Source organism: Ictalurus furcatus, chromosome 19 (assembly GCF_023375685.1).
Source record: "Ictalurus furcatus strain D&B chromosome 19, Billie_1.0, whole genome shotgun sequence".
Classification (NCBI taxonomy): Eukaryota; Metazoa; Chordata; class Actinopteri; order Siluriformes; family Ictaluridae; genus Ictalurus; species Ictalurus furcatus.
This window is the reverse complement of record NC_071273.1, coordinates 1,542,892-1,562,478: the sequence shown is the minus strand read 5'-3', so window position 1 is coordinate 1,562,478 and position 19,587 is coordinate 1,542,892. Positions and strand designations below refer to the sequence as shown.

At 43.3% G+C, this 19,587-nt stretch overlaps 1 protein-coding gene across 10 annotated transcripts in view; it reads right to left on the bottom strand.

Annotated features, from left to right (window-relative positions):
* cacna1c (calcium channel, voltage-dependent, L type, alpha 1C subunit) overlaps positions 1-19,587 on the bottom strand; it is a 315,602-nt gene that overhangs the window by 178,362 nt on the left and 117,653 nt on the right. For all 10 annotated transcript variants that reach the window (XR_008388488.1, XR_008388489.1, XM_053649808.1 and 7 more), the window contains 3 exons: positions 7,411-7,550; positions 7,014-7,175; positions 6,572-6,774 (listed from right to left, as the gene is read on the bottom strand). Coding sequence is in view for 8 of the 10 variants with exons in the window: in XM_053649808.1 (XP_053505783.1) it covers positions 6,572-6,774; positions 7,014-7,175; positions 7,411-7,550 (505 nt within the window). In the remaining 2 variants the exon portion in view is untranslated. The remainder of the gene's footprint in view (positions 1-6,571; positions 6,775-7,013; positions 7,176-7,410; positions 7,551-19,587) is intronic.

Genomic DNA, 19,587 nt, shown 5'->3' with positions numbered 1-19,587 from the left:
ATGACAAAAACCTAAACATTTTAACAGGGGCAAGTAGATGTTTTAAATCCACTGTATACTGTATATGCATATGTATAAGTATGCATATAGATGTATATAGACACTTTGTTTGACACATCACACTGATCCTGGGTAGAACCCCCTTCACTGTGAAATCATCCTCCATTCTTTGTCGTTTGGATTCAATAGAGTAGAAGGCCACTGAAGTATACTAAACTGATTGCCATTCTTGTGGAACCAGTCTGGGACAACTTGTGTTTTGTGACATGGTGCAACGTCATTATGGAAATAGCCATTGTAGGATGGAGAGATTCATGTGATGGGGCAGAGATCTTTGGATGGGCTGGTGCATTTGGACGGTGCTCATCTGGAATGAAGGGACCTTGATTTGGATTAACCAATATGATGCCAGTTGACTATTTTATGTGCCATGGCCTTTGACTTACTATTTCTTTCATTCACTTGGTTTTGACCTTCGGGTTTCATTTTGCTCTCATTGTGTATTGACCTGTTTTACCTGGCTTTTGGCTTGTGATTTTGGATTGTAGATATGGTTTTGTTTTAATAAAAACCTTTGCACTTGGAGCCTCAATCTTCTGTTGAGTCTCAGATCTTATATTCAAATATCTCTGGGGCCTTTTAGTGGCTAGCTGCATTTTTACTTTTTTCCGTTGACTTTGATATCTCCCCCAATATTTTTCCTTATGATAAATGTGTTTTATGGGAGTTATTTGATGATAATTAAAAGGGCATGATTGATGAGGTGATTCATGGTGTGCTCTCACAGTTTTGAGATGGGCTGATGGACAGGTAGAAATTACAGTTTAGCCACATGAATGCACACACACTTTCCAAGACACAGCTGAAGCTCTTACTGAGACTATAACCCAGTGCACTTTATTTGACATCTTTCAAACTTTGTATCAAAGACCTACAGTCTTGACAACTTTGACAGTTCTGTAACAAATCTATAAATTTGTATCAATCATGGCTCAGGCCTCTAAAATCTTTTCAAGAAAATGGTAAAAATCAATATACTTGCAAAAATTACTGCAAAGACTATATTTTAACAACATGTTTTACATATTAATTATTAATGCTGTACTTACCACTTTGAGCTACCACTGTTCAATGCATCATCTTAAGTTGTTGCACTTAAGTTGTCATGTGCCTCTCACTGTGCATGCTCCCAACATTAAGAAGGGGCAAATGGCAAAAATGGAGACTCTGGCTCCAATTTTCACCTACTGTGCAATCAGTCAAAATGGCAATTTTCAATTCGACCTAATTTAGGCTTTAAAACTACACAATTGGCATCAGTGGGGCCATGTTGTCTGATCATATACAGTAAACAGTCATTGGTTACACTTACACAGAGGGCAACAAAACTGCCACTTCTTTCTTTTATGAGCTATAGTCCAGTTCCCCATGCTAAAAATGAACATGACTGGACTCAAAGGTGCAAAAATTTATCCAGATGGTGTCTGGAACAAAAGGGGAAAAATTGGTAGCACTTGAATCACTACTTCCTTACTTGACAATTTAAATTCACTCTCTAGGTCACATAGGAGTGGTTAAAGTGGTCATTTGGTTTTCAAACTGTTGGTGAAATCCTACTTTTAGGGAACAAGCTAAATCAATCAAATGCAGTTTTTTTGTAAGGCAGGGATTGTGCTGCCTGACAATCACAATATCTGAGTGGACTCGCATTCAGCAGTATTTGAGAAATGCCAAGAAGAACTTGAGGCAGTCCAGAGTCAGATTGACAGCCTAATTTTCAGCAGGTTGTTGTGTTCTACCATACACACTCCACCAGTACCCCACTGGCACCACATTGCCCCCAAGCCTGAACAATACTTCTGAACTTCACATCTGGGTAGTGTATACAGTGGGTTCAGAAAGTATTCCGACCCCTTCAGATATTGCCCAAATTATTGTTTAATGGATTTCATTTAAAATGGATTAAATTGAGTTTTTTGCCCTCTGTCTACACATAATAATCCACAATGGCATAGCATAAAAAAGTTTTTGGAATTATTTTGCAAATAAAAAAACAAACTGAAATCCCTCATTAAGAACTGTAAGATGATAACCAAAGTATTACAAGGAGCTCAGAGACAGATTCATGACATATGGGCAACACTAGTAGTAGTAATACTATCATTCCAGGTCAGTGGATCATGGTGAGGAAACATGATAAACATATATTAGGTCCTAGGTGGGAAGATTGGAGAACCAACCACAAACAAAGACAAAACAAAAGAAGAATTTTAATAATAACCAGAATATCACCTATTGTAAGAATTAAAATAAAGACATCAGGCAGAATACTATGTTATATTCTTATAATGTTGAACAGTTCACTGCACGTTTGTCCTTCTTTTTTTCTCTTTGTCAGTTGCTGGCAAACCAGATTATTTGAGGGTGCTTGTGAGAGAAAACCATGAAGCTGAGAAGCTGAACTTCTGATAAGCATTGAATATTGCAAGATCTTCTGGAATATACACTTGCTGTATATTAATAAACTGCATTGCTTTGTGGGATTGCACTAGCATGCCGCATGTGGACATGGCACCACTATGTTGAGGCTAAACATTATGTCTCTATGAAATGTCTGAATAATTACCTGACACTGTTTGTAAATGCATTTTTATACCAACTCAGACACCACAGGAATGCCTAATCAAATCTCTAGTAAAGAATCTCAACATCTACTATTTCAGGTAGATGTGTCATTCTTTGTGAATCAAGACCTTGGATTTTTCCTAAATCTAGTACGAAAATAGAGGCCAACACAGATGTAAATCTGGTCTTCACACTCACATAAAAGTATTACGAATCATTTCCTCATGGTTTCACCCATTGCCATAGGAGGGAACATTTTGGTCACCTATTCTTCCTCTTACTAGAAAACACTTTTTCTTTTTTTTTAAAGAACTCAATATTCATGTGCTCCCCATTTCATGAGTGTACGCAAGGGAAGTTCTAGGTCTGAACATCTAATCTCCATCTGTGACACATGCTCAATCTTGCAAGCCCATATAACTCGAGTAGTTGATATTCCAGAGCAGAGACTCATACAGTATATCCCCATATCATGGCCCAGATATTTGATTGCCCAGAGTGAGGTGTCAATCATTTCTTTTACATAGGGGTCAGTGTCTGCAGACTGGATGGGCTGCTCCAGTGCTAGCAGCATAATAACTAAAATATTACTAGCACATGCCACAAGTGGTGCAATATAGTTTTATCATTATTAATAAGAAGTTAAAATGTGTTTTTTTTGTTGTTGTTGTCTTCCCCAGAGAGTCATTATTAAGTCTGCACTCAGCACTTGGGCAGCACACATAAGGGAGTAGTGCTTCCTCTGATGGGACCACCAGCAATATGGCCATAACCAACATGCTCCTGATTCATTATATTATCCAGAAAACCCATCATGGAGTTCAGGTAAGTTGTGCAGAAGAGTGCATTAAATGTTGTGGGTTGCATTGCACCAAACCCTAGTCAGGCTGCAGCCAGGCATTAAAAAAGCAAGCTAAATTAACATATTAGTCAGAAATGTTTAAGAACAGGGGGCATGGTGGCTTAGTGGTTAACATGTTTCACTCACACCTCCAGGGTTGGGGGTTCGAATCCCACCTCCACAGAGTTTGTATGTTCTCCCTGTGCTTCGGGGGTTTCATCTGGGTACTCTGGTTTCTTTCCCCAGTCTAAAGACATGCATTGTAGGCTGACTGGCATTTCCAAATAGTCTGTAGAGTGTGAATAGGTGTGTGATTGTGCCCTGCGATTGGTTTGCAGTGCAGCCTACCCAGGGTGTCCCCCGCATTGTGCCCCCCGTGACCCTGTGTAGGATAAGCGGAATAGAAAATGGATGGATGGATGTTTAAGACCAGATGAAGCCCATTCAAAAGATCAACTGCACATTGTGTCAATCTATGTTGGGAAAAGCCCTTTAAAAGTATTCTTTTGCTTTAAACAAATGTTATCGCTTTGAAATTATTTTGTATGAAGTATAGAGGTGTGTGTTTTTTAATCCCACTTTCTGCCAAATTAATTCGTCCAGCAGTTTTTTTTTGTTTTGTTTTGTTTTTTATTCAAATCTAAATATTATTCAAATAAAATTCTTGGACATGGTGAATTATGTCATAACCAGCGGTGTGTTCTATGCTACTATCAAAGAGTCATGCCAGTAAATCACATAGGCCAATCCAGAGCCATTTTCAGATGATATTAAAGCTGTTGAACATGATGGTGGGGGAAAAAAAAACTAACAGATATAGACATAATAATAGCATTTTTTTTTTCACGTTGCATACAAGTATAAGTACATGTTTCTTGGTACTCATTGATACCGATACTGGACATGTCACTGCTGTGTTTCCATATGAACTACTGGCAGCAGAAAAAGCCAGAGCACCCTTTGATTTTAATCTATTTTGGTTACTCCAGTAGTCAGTTATCAGTTAAGTATTAAATTTTGTTTTGACAGATATTAACTGTATGATGTTTAATGATTAATGGAATAAGCTTAGTTTGAGGGATACCAAATTCATAAGAGATAATTTAAAAAATAATAGCTAGGTTTATTTCAGCTTTTGTTTATTACATCAGCTTTTCAGTGGGTTAAAAGTTTACATACACTTTGTTAGTATTTAGTGGCATTGTCGTTTAATAGCTTAACTCGACTCAACCTTTGAACCTTTCAGACCAAAGTTTGCTCATCCCTGGAAGTTAATTTGTGCATACTAATTGATACAGTGTCTGTGTGGTCACAAGATTTTTATATTTGCATAAAATTATTTGTAGAGTTGCTTATGATATGTTCAGTTCTTTGGAAGTGTTATGGAGTCCCACATTTTTTCTAAGATCTTGGCTGAGTTTCTTGGATTTTCCCATGGTATCAAGGGCAAAAAAGGCACTGGCCCTTAAATACCCCACTTGAATTCTGATATAGTGCATTAAAACTGTCTCTAATCATTTGTTTTGAAACTACCTCTTATATGAAGCAAGTTGATGCCATAATTGACTTGTTAAAAGATAGGTATGGTGACATGAAGCATGTGGAGGAAAATTTGAATGAGTTTGAGTGTCTTTAGCCTAGGTTTATGTAAACACAGAGCATAAAGACTGCTGCAGGCACCTGTGAGATGGCAGGAGCCAAATCAGAACCCCCAACCCACCCATCCACCACCACCCCCACCAGACCGCTGCCCAAAAAAATACTTTATTGCACATTGCAAATAAACACTAATTAATTACCATGAATTGTACCCCGTATATCATGTATATATTGGTTTAGTTATTGTTTAATTACTATCTAATTCTGCAGACTTATTTCCATGATATTACAAAGGTCTACCTAATAACATGGTAAAGCACACCTGAAATTAATAGAAAACATTGAGTGCATTAAGTAAACTAGAAAGTAATCAAGAGTGCCGTAAAGGCGTGAACAATTCATCCAATTAATTCATATGATTATTTACGTTTTACTCTTTATTTATTTTAGGCATAAGTCATGTTTTTTTTATACTAATATTGCTCCCAAATGGCATTTATCTGCTTTAGGTGCAATTATGGAAAATGTGAATTTTAGGATAAAGTATTGCGATTGTCATTGGTATTACATCCTACTCAACTCTGAATACAGCCCTTAGAGAACAGCAGCTGGAACAATGAGGTATAAAACACAGTCCCTTCTGTTGTCATAGATGTTTCATCTTAAAGACCTGAATAAGCTCTTAAAGCAGTGAATGGACGTTCCATTATCTTATTATGGAAGAGACAAGAGGAGTCAGGAAAAAGCAGAAGCTGTAGTAACAGCTAGTCAACATTGACAATAACAGTTTGGCCAAAGTGATACTAAAAATTATGAATTGACAAATAATTTTTGTTAATTTTTAGGTGAAAGCATTTCAAGCAAAGTCAAGCATTAGTAAGATTACTCAACTGAAGATGCTGTAATTGAGGTACAGAGAGAAGAAGGAGCATAGACACAAAAGGAGAGACAGGATAATTTGAGCATTTAGTTCATATAATCTAAGATATCATTAACGTTCTGCAACAAATTCAGTGATGCAGAAAATTCAAATTTAATAATAATAAAAAAAAGTGCATTAATTAATGAATTAGTGTGCAAACATTCATCTAAGTGTAAGTACATTTTTCCTGAATTGGATTCCTGGTGCTGTGATAAAAACATCCCTTGCCTTTAAAGTGTTGCTATTCATAATGTAAAGGTTCAGGTTTTGTGCCCAGTATAACAGGCCATGGGTTTAGAAAGTTTGGAAGTACATGGAACTCCAATTATCCCATCTCATCACTTAAGCAGTGCACACACACACACACACACACACACACACACACACACACACACACACACACACACACACACACACAGAGAGACACACACACACACACACACTCTCTCTCTCTCTCTGGTGCCTAATCCTATTCCTAGTCACACACCTGCCTGTCCATCAGCAATTCTTATGTTTTTGAGTGTAAATTGGCTTGTCATAATCTAGGATGATGTAGTTTAATTGTTGGCTCATACCAGACTCACCCAATAGAGGACGTCAGTCCAGCCCTCCATGGTGATGCACTGAAACACTGTTAGCATGGCAAATGCAAAGTTATCAAAGTTTGTAATGCCATCATTTGGTCCCTCCCATCCCATCATGCACTGGGTGATGTTGGCTGGGGTGCAGTGCCGCCCATGGGCATTATTTGGGGCACAAGGTGCAGGCTTCTCCTCAGCTAGAGGCCCTAAGGCATAAAGAATTTAGTACATATTTTTGTGCATTGATTTACAGCACAATTACACCTTCTCAAACCTGTTACGTTATGTAATATTTTTTTATATTTAAATTCTGAAATTATCCATAATTTCTTATTACAATCTATCAAATGTGATGAAGAATAATAAGCAATTTCCTGTGATGTAAACTAACTCAGTAATAAATGATAAAGCATACAGTAATAAACTGAAAGGCACAGACACTGACCTCTGTGTCCATTTCTGAAGGAAAAGCATGCACGGTGCATCTTCCCCATGAAGAGCTCTAGGCCGATGATGGCATAGATGATGATCACAAAGAGTACAAGCAGAGCGATGTGTAGCAGAGGAACCATGGCCTTAATTATAGAGTTCAACACTACTTGTAAACCTGAAACCACATAAGAATGATCAGGTCAAAATCATTTTGGTGCAACTGGAATGCATTTGCACTGTCAGGCAGAAAACAGCAATGCTTTACCATTTCTCCAGTCTGTTCATGAAACTCTACTGCACTCTATGCATTCTATTAATTTAAAGAAATACTAACTTTCACTGACTCAGTCCTTTATCGCTTCACTCCTATATGCTAGAATTGTGAATGCATTTGTTTGTGTATGACTCACTGGGAACACCGGACACCAATCGTAGGGGTCTCAGTACTCTAAAAGCACGCAGGGCCTTCACATCAAAGTCTGCTGCCTTCCCTCCAATAGGTGTCCCTCCATTTTCTTTTGTGGCCTGTTCTAATATAGCACTGAACAACCTGTAGGAGAGAGAGAGACAGGCAGAAAAAGAGGGGGTGGCTTTTATTTAAACCCATACATTTATTAATACAGTGTTTATAAGTACAGTGGTGCTTTAAGTTTGGGAACTCTTTAGAATTTTCTATATATTTGCATAAATATGACCTAAAACATCATAAGATTTTCACACAAATCCTAAAAGTAGACAAAAAGAACCCAGTTAAACAAATGAGACAAGCATATTATACTTGGTCATTTATTTATTGAGGAAAATGATCCAATATTACATGTCTGTCAGTGGCAAAGAATGTGAACCTCTAGGATTAGCAGTTAATTTGAAAGTGAAATTAGAGTCAGGTATTTTTAATCAAAGGGATAACAATCAGGTGCGAGTGAGTGCCCTGTTTTATTCAAAGAACAGGAATCTATCAGAGTTTGATCTTCACAACACGTTTGTGGAGGTGTATGATGGCATAAACAAGATTTTTGAAGACGTCTGAAAAAGATTTGTTGCTGCTCATCAAGCTGGAAAGGTTTTCAAAATCATCTCTAAAGAGTTTGGACTTCACCACTCAACATTCAGATAGATTGTGTACTGTTACGAAACAAGACTAGGACAGGAAGTAAGCGCAGGAGTAAAGTCTTTATATTGTCAAAGTACGAGGAGGCAGGAAACAATGTCTAAAGATAAAACTAGAGCTAAATCAAGAAACATGAACTTAAACAGGACATTGAAACACTACCTCCTTTAACTAACTGAAACTTCTATCATTTAACTAGAAATGAGGCATGAAACACAAAACTTGGAACAAGACAATGACATGAAACTCTCGTTTAACTATGGCCTGTAACTATCGTTTAACAATGACACTCACGGTTAACTATGTCATGAAACTCGCGTCTTACAATAACATGAAACTCGCGTTTAACTACAACATGAAACTCTCATTTACAATAACATGAAACTCGCATTTAACCATGGCATGAAACTCTCGTTTAACTATTGTCTGAAACACTCGTTTACCTATGACATGAAACACTCGTTTACCTATGACATGAAACACTCGTTTAACTATGGCATGAAACACTCATTTAACTCTGGCATGAAACGTCGGGGTTACGCATGTAACCCTGTTCCCTGAGAAGGGAACGAGACGTTGCATTTAGCATAACAGTATGGGAACGCCTTGTGTGCGTGACTGGTATCTGAAGCTTGTGTAAAATCATGCCTCTACTTATAGGCCTGCCATGATCAGGTGACGTGGCAATTAAGCGCGTCGCATAATATATATATGGCACCTGTGAACCACGCTGTCAACCTCTATTATCTGAAGCGAAGACACAATTCACAAGCCTGCCCTGGTATGACAGTGCTATGCAAAGTCTCGTTCCCTTCTTAGGGAAGAGGGTTACATGCGTAACCCCGATGTTCCCTTTCAAAGGAAACTTCGACATTGCATTTAGCATAACAGTATGGGAACGGGAATGCCCACTGCCCAATACCCTCCGTCATACCAAGGGTACGGCCTGTTCAAAAATACCCAAGCCCAAGGGTCACTGCAAGACACTCGAGCCCGGGGTGGCGTAAGCCCTAGAGATTGCTTCCACTATCCAAGTAGAGATGCGCTGCTTTGACACAGCATTTCTTTTCCTGTCACTGCCAAAGCAGACCAGTAGCTGCTCTGACTTACGCCATTCGCTGGAGCGGTGGATGTAAGTACAGAGAGCCCTTACTGGACACAGTAGGTGCATCCTCTCTTGTCCCGGTGTGAGGAAAGGAGGAGGGCAGAAAGCCTGCAACACCACAGGGTGGGCAGCCGATGTAGGTACTTTAGGAATATAATCCGGCCTAGGATACAGGAAGGTCTTGGCTAATCCAGGGGTAAAGTCAAGGCAGGAAGGGGCAACAGAGAGAGCTTGTAGACCTCCCACTTGCTTGAGAGATGTCAGGGCCAGTAAAAGAGCTAACTTTAGAGTCAGAAGCTTCTCAGAGGCTGACTCTAGGGGCTGGAATGGGGCCCCTGACAGACCTTCCAAGACCACAGCAAGGTCCCAGGAAGGTATGCATGGCCTGCAGATGGGCCTCAGCCGTCTGACACCATGCATAAACCTCGAAGTTAGAGGATGTTGCCCCACAGAGGCTCCATCAACAGGGGCATGGCTGGCCGAAACGGCGGCCAAGTAACCCTGATTGTAGAAGGAGCCACCTTGCTGAGAAACGTTCTTGTAAGAACTCCAGGACTGTAGCTATTGCGCAGTTCACTGGGTCTAGCTGACATTCCTCACACCACAAGCCAAAAAGCTGCCACTTGAGTGCATACGATTTCCTTGTGGATGGTGCTCTAGCATTTAACATGGTTTCTACAATCTCAGTTGTGAGACCAGAATCTATGAGCTGGTGCCCCTCAGGGGCCAGACCCACAGTTTCAGAGTTCTGGCCGAGGGTGATAAATCAGCCCTCCGGCTTGAGACAGTAGATCCACTCTAGGGGTTCAAATGGGGCACCCGACAGACCTTCCAGGACCACAGAAGGTCCCAGGAAGGTATGCACGGCCTGCAGATGGGCCTCAGCCGTCTGACACAACGCATGAACCTCGAAGTTAGAGGATGTTTCCCCACAGAGGCTCCATCAACAGGGGCATGGCTGGCCTAAACAGCGGCCAAATAACCCTGATTGTAGAAGGAGCCCAGCCCGCTGAGAAACGTTCTTGTAAAAACTCCAGGACTGTAGCTATTGCGCAGTTCACTGGGTCTAGCTGACGTTCCTCACACCACAAGACAAAAAGCTGCCACTTGAGTGCATACAATTTCTTTGTGGATGGGATACACTCTGGGGGCTCGAATGGGGCACCCGACAGACCTTTCAGGACCACAGAAGGTCCCAGGAAGGTATGTGTGGCCTGCAGATGGGCCTCAGCCGTCTGACACCACGCATGAACCTCGAAGTTAGAGAATGTTGCCCCACAGAGGCTCCCTCAACAGGGGCTTGGTTGGGTGAAATGGCGTCCATGTAACCCTGATTGTAGAAGGAGCCCACCCCGCTGAGAAATGTTCTTGTAGGAGCTCCAGGACTGTAACTATTGTGCAGTTTACTGGGTCTACAGTGGATCCCTGTGGATGGGAATCTCCCAAGGAGTGCCATCTCGCAGGGATATTATCTCTCAGAACCATTTTCGAGTTGGCCAAAAAGGTGCTACTAGCAGACAGTCTTGGCGAACTCTCGCTAGAGCTTGTGGGAGCAGAGCGATGGGGGGAGCAGCATACAGATGTGACCTCGGCCACATGTGTGGACTCCACCCCAAAGTCTCCCAATATCCAGCTTTATCTTGCTCAGTGTTGATAGGATTGACACTACGCATGTTGGGGATAGAAATGACCTCATCGTAGTAGAATCCTATAACCCCTAGAAAAGTTGTCCACTGCACCGGGGAAAGCACACTTTTCTGAGATTCAACCTGAGCCCCAAGCTCTTCATGTGGGTGAGAACAACATCTCGATGTTGAACCGCCAGCTCCCTGGATCATGCTAGAATCAACCAGTCGTCCAGGTAGTTTGGTACACAGATGCCCTGGAGTCCCAATGGAGCCAGAGTGACATCCATGCACTTTGTGAAGGTGCGAGAGGATAAAGCTAGCGATATTCCTATGTGGAAATATGCACCTTTTAGATCTATCGCCACAAACCAGTTCTCGAACTGAATCTGTGGCACGATAAGTTTGAGCGTCAGACTCTGAACCTGTATCTCCGAAGAGTATGGTTCAGATGACGCAGATCTAAAATTGGCCGCGTACTCCCACTTTTTTGCGGAACAGGATATAATGGCTGTAAACTTCCCTCCCTTTGGGAACGGGGTACGTGTTCTATTACCCCATTGTCCAAAAGGGAGCTTACTTCCTGCGCTAACGTCGGGCTCTGGTCTGTGCTGACTGCTGTGGTGAGCATACCTGTCGAGCTATAACTGGACCCGGTAACCCTTTCTATGGTAGACAGAACCCAAGGAGACACATTTGGCAGTAGTTTGCACGCTGCCCGATGGTCTTTTAGTGACGTTAACTATTCCACATTCTATTGCAGGGAAGCATCAGATTTTCGTTGCCCTGTGACAGCTCGCTGACCAGAGAACACTGAAAACTTGGGGACCGCCTTGGCTAGGGAAGACCCTACAGTAGCACTGGGGGCTACCTGCCCTAACAACCTCATGTCCCCAGATACATCCCTCCATGGCCCCTCAGGACCGCTCTTCTTTGCCTGCTTGGCCTTTATGACCATTCGCAGATCAGGCCTAACAGCAGACCACGACTGTGGCTGCCCGGTTCCCCTGGCTGTCTGCGGGGGTTGGCGGGCTGCCATACTCACCTTCTGGGTCTCCCTCACACTAGTGCTGGCCCAGGCACCACTCATGGACGCCCAGGTGAGCTCGAGAAAACAGGGATGGAACTGGCTTTTTTTGAATGCCGCCGTATGTTGAGCTCACTCAGCAGGTCTGCTTGGTAGGCCTGCAACCCTGTCATTGTCTGCTGTGACCCACAAGCAAGACTACTACTGCATAGGCTTGCCCACCAATGCCATCTTGGATGCAAGCCGGCCCCCATAATTACCTGCCATCGGTGGAGAGAGGTAGCTAGCAAGCGCCTCCTCTACTTTGAGCGTAGCTAAATAGCCATGCCGTTCATTCCCACAATGGCCGAATAATCCAACACCATGGGGTTATGAATATGGCTTATGCGTGGTTTTCCCCCAGAAGCCTGAGATTTTGTCATAAACTTCTGGAAGACAGGGCAGTTTCTGCAGTGTGAGGGATTTACTTTCACTGGGTAATCACTTCAAGCAGCTCTTTATATGCTGCTCTCAGTTTTTAACACATCCTTCTAACTCCTTGGAGTCAGAGAGGAATTATTAACTTTTGGCTTTCCATAGCGGAGGGAGGAGTCACGACGCGAACTCCAAAATCCAGCGGAGAGCCGAACCCGGAAGACAGAGCAAGAGATAGAGCAGCGCTAGTCTCTGGCTCCTCTTCCGGATCTATAAGAGATCCCCCGAACCTGAGATGGCTAGCTGCCTCGGCAGCGGCCAGCCCAGATCCACGAGGCTCTGAAACCCGACTCGCTTCGGCTTCCGTTTTTTTCGAGAAGAGTGCGAGTCGCGAGCCGAGCTGCTTAATGTAGGCGTTACCATGCGCAGCCTCTCGAGGCTGCCATCGCATACTACACCACTAACACTTCACCCAGAAAGTGTGCACTTTTCCCCGTGATGAAACGGGAGCAAGCCGTAACACACTTCTTGAACTCTTTCTCACTCATAACTTACCTCTCTTTTCCTCTAAAAAAAAGGGATAGAAAAGTTCAGAGATTTTGAGAAAATATCGAGTAGAAATTAAGCGTTTTTGTCACACAAACAACAGACATGCAGTCTCGCTGAAGATAATAAGGCTGACGGCGTGGTTCACAGGTGCCATATATATATCATGCGACGCGCTTAATTGCCACATCACCTGATCATGGCAGGCCTATAAGTAGAGGCATGATTTTACACAAGCTTCAGATACCGGTCACGCGCACAAAGCGTTCCCATACTGTTATGCTTAAACACTTGTTTAACTAGAGCATGAAACACTCATTTAACTAGGGCATGAAACACTCGTTTAACTTTGGCATGAAATAAGGAACAGGAAACTAGACAGAGCATGGAAACATTACCGGCTGGCACCATTACTCATTCCGTCTTTATTCTAATACCGCCCAACGTGCGTAGCAACGCGAGGCGTTTAAATAACCAGTCACAATTACCTTAATTGCTGACAGCTGCTAATACTTCAAAGCACACCCTCGCACCTCTGCCAATAACTGAACAGGGCGGGGACAGAACTGAAACCAAAATAAGTGCACATGTCCATTGTAAACAAAGTCTTATATCCATGCGCACTTCAAGCACGTGCACGTGCTCTCCAGCTGACTGTGCACATCGTAGCCGCAGCGCCATCCGCCGGCGAGATTGTGACACAACCCCCTCCACAGGCATTTCTCCTGGAGCACCAAAGAGCACCCACCTCCAATGGCGGTCCTGGGCCCCTGTGTAATCTGTCCTATGATGCATCAGGAAACAGGGTAGCCTCTGCTGGGCAGCAGACAGGCGACACCACCTCCAGCAGGGCTGGGGCATTGGGCAACGTCCACCGCGGGGCTGGGGCATTGGGCGACGACCTCAACAGGGCTGGAGCTCGGGGCAACGTCCTTAGCGGGACTGGAACGCTGGGCGACATCCTCAGCGGGACTGGAATGCTGGGCGACATCCTCTGCGTGGCTGGAGCTCGGAGGGACATCCTCAGAGGGACTGGAATGCTGGGCGACGTCCCCTGTGTGGCTGAAGCTTGGAGGGACGTCCTCAGCAGGACTGGAGCTCAGAGGGACGTCCTCTGTGGGGCTGAGGCTCAGAGGGACGTCCTCTGTGGGGCTGGGGCTCAGACGGACGTCCTCTGCGGGGCTGGAGCTCGGAGGGACGTCCTCTGCGGGGCTGGAGCTCGGAGAGACGTCCTCTGCGGGGCTGGAGCTCGGGACAGCTTCCTCGGTGGGACAGGACAGCGGGACAGCTTCCTCGGCCGGACAGGACAGCAGGACAGCTTCCTCGGCAGGACTGGACAGTGGAAGCTCTGAGGTCGCCAGGTTGACCTCAGGCGGGGGCTCTGAGGTCGCCAAGTTGACCTCGGGCTGGAGCTCTGGAGCTGAGACCTCCCCGTAGGTCTCAAGCTGGGGCTCTGAGGTCACCATGTTGACCTCAGGTGGGAGCTCCGAGGTCGCCCGGTTGCCAGGTTGCCAGTTCGCCAGGCTGGATCTCTGCACGGGCTTTCCGGTGTAGTCGTTTATGCTCCCGCCAGCTGCTCTTGAAGTGGGCTGGAGCTCTGGAGCTGAGACCTCCCCGCAGGTCTCTGGCTGGAGCTCTGAGGTTGCCAGGTTGACCTCAGACGTGGGCCCAGAGGTCGCCAGGTTGCCCTCAGGCAAGAGCTCCGAGGTCACCAAGTTGACCTCTGGCTGGAGCTCCAGAGCTGAGACCTCCCCATAGGTCTCAAGCTGGAGCTCTGAGGTCGCCGGGTTGACCTCAGGCGGGGGCCCAGAGGTCGCCAGGTTGACCTTGGTCTGGGGCTCCGGAGCAGAGACCTCCCCGCAGGTCTCTGGCCGGAGCTCTGAGGTCGCCAGGTTGACCTCAGGCGGGGGCCCAGAGGTCGCCAGGTTGACCTCGGGCTGGAGCTCTGGAGCTGAGACCTCCCTGTAGGTCTCAAGCTGGAGCTCTGAGATCGCCTGGTTGACTTCAGGTGAGAGCTCCGCGGTCGCAATGTTGAACTCGGGCTGGAGCTCTGGAGCTGAGACCTCCCCGTAGGTCTCAAGCTGGAGCTCTGAGGTCGCCAGGTTGACCTCAGGTGGGAGCCCCGAGGTCGCCAGGTTGACCTCGGGCTGGATCTCTGCATGGGCTTTCCGGTGTAGTCATTTATGCTCCCGCCAGCTGCTCGTGAAGCATTCCTTTGAGCAGAAGAATGCTTCCTGGAGACCCAGTTACTTGCAGGTAGGGCATTGTAGCCGAGTCTCCCGCCCGCAGCCCTCAGACATGCATCTCGATGTCCTCTCCTCCACGTCTACCGGAACATGAAGCTAAGCTGTGGAATCTATCCAGTCCAGCCATGCATAATAGAGGTGCAATGGCAGGTTCTCTTTGTCCGCCACCTCGATTCCCCTCTCCAGTACATCCAGGCTGTTTAGTTGCCCTGGCTGCGAGAACTCCTTCAGAAAAAGTTCCAAAAACTGGGTGAGGTCATAGAGGGCACTGAACCCTGAACGGGCCAGCTGCTCTGCCCAATCCCGGGTCGGGCCATGAAACCAGGATACTAGGAACCCCAGCCACTGTTTCTTGGTAGGCTTGGGGGGTGCCAGGCTGGCGAAGTACACCTGGCTGTGAAAAAGGAACAGCAGCAGGTGGTTCCCTCACCCATACATCTCCGGCAGGAGTTCTCTGTGGAAACTGGACAGATAGGAAACGTAGCCAGTATTCGAGTACTTCCCGTCATGGCGCCCTCCTGTTACTTCCATGGTGAGAGGGGCGGTATTCTGTTACGAAACAAGACTTGGACAGGAAGTAAACGCAGGAGTAAAGTCTTTATTTTCATAGTAATGTCAAAGTACGAGGTGGCAGGAAACAATGTCTAAACATAAAACTAGAGCTAAATCAAAAAACATGAACTTAAACAGGGCATGGAAACAGTACCTCTTTTAACTAACTGAAACTTCTATCATTTACCTAGAAATGAGGCATGAAACACAAAACTTAGAACAAGACTATGTCATGAAACTCTCGTCTTACAATGACATGAAACTTGCGTTTAGCTATGACATGAAACTCGCGTTTACAATTACATGAAACTCTAGTTTAACTATTGCCTGAAACACTCGTTTAACTATGGCATGAAACACTCGTTTAACTCTGGCATGACACACTCGTTTAACTCTGGCATGACACACTCGTTTAACTAGGGCATGAAACATTCGTTTAACTAGGGCATGAAACACTTGTTTAAGTTTCGCATGAAATAAGGAACAGGAAACTAGACAGAGCATGGAAACATTACCGGCTGGCACCATTACTCATTCTGTCTTTACTCTAATACCGCCCGATGTTTAAATAACCAGTCACAATTACCTTAATTGCTGACAGCTGGTAATACTTCAAAGCATACCCTCTCACCTCTGCCAATAACTGAACAGGGCGGGGACAGAACAGAAACCTAAATAAGTGTACATGTCCGTTGTAAACAAAGTCTTATCGTCCATTCGCACTTCAAGCACGTGCACGCGCGCGCCATCTGACTGTGCACATTGTCGCAACAACGCCATCTGCCGGCGAGATGGTGACATGTACAATTAGGGAGAATTCAATACCATTATTACCTTCCCCAGAAGTAGTCGACCAACAAAGATCACTCCAAGAGCAAGACGTGAAATAGACTGTGAGGTCACAAAAGAACTAAGGGTAACTTCTAAGCAACTAAAGGCTTGTCTCACATTGGCTAATGTTAATGTCCATGAGTCCACCATCAGGGGAAGACTGAACAACAATGTGCATGGCAGGGTTGCAAGGTGAAAGCCACTGCTCTCCAAAAAGAACATTGCTGCCTGTCTGCAGTTTGCTAAAAAAAAAAATCATGTGGACAAACCAGAAGTCTATTGGAATAATGTTTTGTGAAGTGATGAGAACAAAATAGAACTTTGTTTTGTTTTGTTTTGTTTTGTTTTGTTTTGGTTTAAATGAGAAGTGTTATATTTGGAGAAAGAAAAGACTGCATTCCAGCACAAGAACCTTATCCCAAATGTGAAACATAGTAGTGGTAGTATCATGTTTTGGGCCTGTTTTTCTGCATCTGGGTTAGAAAGGCTTGCCATCATTAATGGAACAACGAATTCTGAATTATACCATGAATTCTAAAGGAAAATTACATCTGTCTGAGAATTGAATCTCAAGAGAAAGAAGGGCATGAAACAAGACAATGACCCTTTGTTATACCAAAGTTTGTGAAAGTTTGAAAGTTTTTGAATCCTTTAGAATTCTCTATATTTCTGCACAAATATGACCTAAAACATCATCAGATTTTCACACAAGTCATAAAGTAGACAACAAGAACCCATTTAAACAAATGAGGCAAAAATATTACACTTTGTCATTTATTTATTGAAGAAAATTATCTACTATTACATATGTTTCATTATCAAAAGTATGTGAAACTCTAAGGTTGTCAGTTAATTTGAAGATGAAATTAGTGTCAGGTGTTTTCAATCAATGGGATGCTTTATTTAAAGAACATGGATCTAACAAAGTCTGATCTTCGCTTGCTCAAGTGTATCATGGCATGAACAAACAAGATTTCTGAGGACCTCAGAAAAAAAAGTTGTTGATGCTCATTAGGTTGGAAAATGTTACAAAACTATCACAAATGTATTTCGACTCCACCAACCAACAGTCAGACAGATTGTGTACAAATGGTGGAAATTCAACATTACTGTTACCCTTCCCAGGAGTGGTTGACCTAAAAAAATCACTCCACTGAACAACACTGAACAACTATGGTGTCAACAAGGTTGCAATAAGAAAGTCACTGCCCTCCAAAAAGAACACTGCTGCCTGTCTATATTTGCTAAAGATAATGTGGACAAGCCAGAAGGCTATTGGAAAAATGTTTTGTGGATAGATGAGACCAAAATATAACTTTTTGGTTTAAATAAGAATGGTTATGTTTGGAGAAAGGAAAACACTACATCCCAGCACCTTATCCCATGTGTGAAACATGGTGGTGGTATTATCATGGTTTGGGCCTGTTTTGCTGTATCTGGGACAGGACAGATTATCATAATTGATAGAACAATGACTTCTGAAGTATACCAGCAAATTGTAAAGGAAAATGTCAAAGAATGGTTAAAGAAGAATAAACTTAATGTTTTGGAATGGCAAAGTCAAAAGTCCTGACCTTATTCCAATAGAAATGTTGTGGAAGGAGCTGAAGCAAACAGTTCATGTGAGGAAACCCACAAACATCCCAGAGTTGAAGCTGTTCTGTACTGAGGAATGGGCTAAAATTCCTCCAAGCCGATGTTGCAGGACTGATCAACAGTTACTGCAAATGTTTAGTCGCAATTTTTGCTGCACAAGGGGCTCACATCACATACTGAAAGCAAAGGGTGCCATACTTTTTCCACTGACAGATATGTAAAATTTTATCATTTTCCTCAATAAATAAATGACCAAGTATAATATTTTTGTCTCATTTGTTTAATGGGGTTCCCTTCATCTACTTTTAGGACTTGGGTATGAAAATCTGATGACGTTTTAGATCATATTTATGCAGAAATATAGAAAAATCTAAATGGTTCACAAACCGTCAAGAATCACAGTACTTACTAGCTTTAAAATAACATGCTACCGGCTTCACTAGTGAAAAAATACTAAAATTTGTATAAGAATGTTGTAAATACACTACAAAATATATAAATATATTGTGTTTTAGTACACCTATAACATATTGTAAATGTAATATTAATGCAGTCATAATACTTCTAAAATCTATTTTAATCTCAAAGTATACAGTACATGAATCATGAGTTAAAATGCATATACTTAATTTTATTTAAAATATACTATTTGGCCAAAAGTTTGTGGAGGCCTAACGGTAATGTTCAGATGTCCATAAATATTTGTCCATATAGTGTAGTTTTTTAAATAAAATTGTTGCATTTTAGCACACAATGCAATAAGTGTGCATTAGTTGGGCAGCTGTGACATCAAACTGCTCAGAATGGGCCACCCAGAATAATAATCACCCATAAATAACTTTTCCCATATATTCATTGACATACCTTATGACATAAAATGCTCCGAATGCAGCCTAAATGCCCCTCAACTAGTTACAACAACTTCCTAACATTCATCATTTTGGCCTAAATTCTTTTCACCCCTTCTCTCTATCTCTCGCTTACTCTCTTTCTTTTCCTAACTGTGCTTCCTTCCCTCTCCCTTTTAGATGCAGGATGCTATGGGCTATGAGCTTCCCTGGGTCTATTTTGTCAGTCTCGTCATCTTTGGATCCTTTTTCATTCTAAATCTGGTTCTTGGGGTGTTGAGTGGGTAAGCAACATGCATGTGCATGTGCTGTATGTGTATGAATGTGTGTTTATGGACTCTGTTGTCTAGCATCAGAGTAGAGCAACACTTTGACTAATGAAGCATTTTTCATCTCACAAGGAGAAAGATCAAGAGCCAGAGAAAGACCGTTGTTTCATTTATTAAAAAGAAAGGCCCATTATGTTGTCCTTAGCCAGTCATATGCTAATCATCTGATTATATCACTTTATATCATTCAATATAAACTGGGGTAGCGCAACATTAGGCTGAGTTTGCTGACCACTGATTACTCTTGCTTAGTTCAAGGCATGCCTCAGGGTCCATGTTGCATGACTGCTCCAAGGGGAACTCCCCAAGGGGAATCCCTGTTCCTGCTCAAGAGGCCTGTGAGGCATGTCATGGATC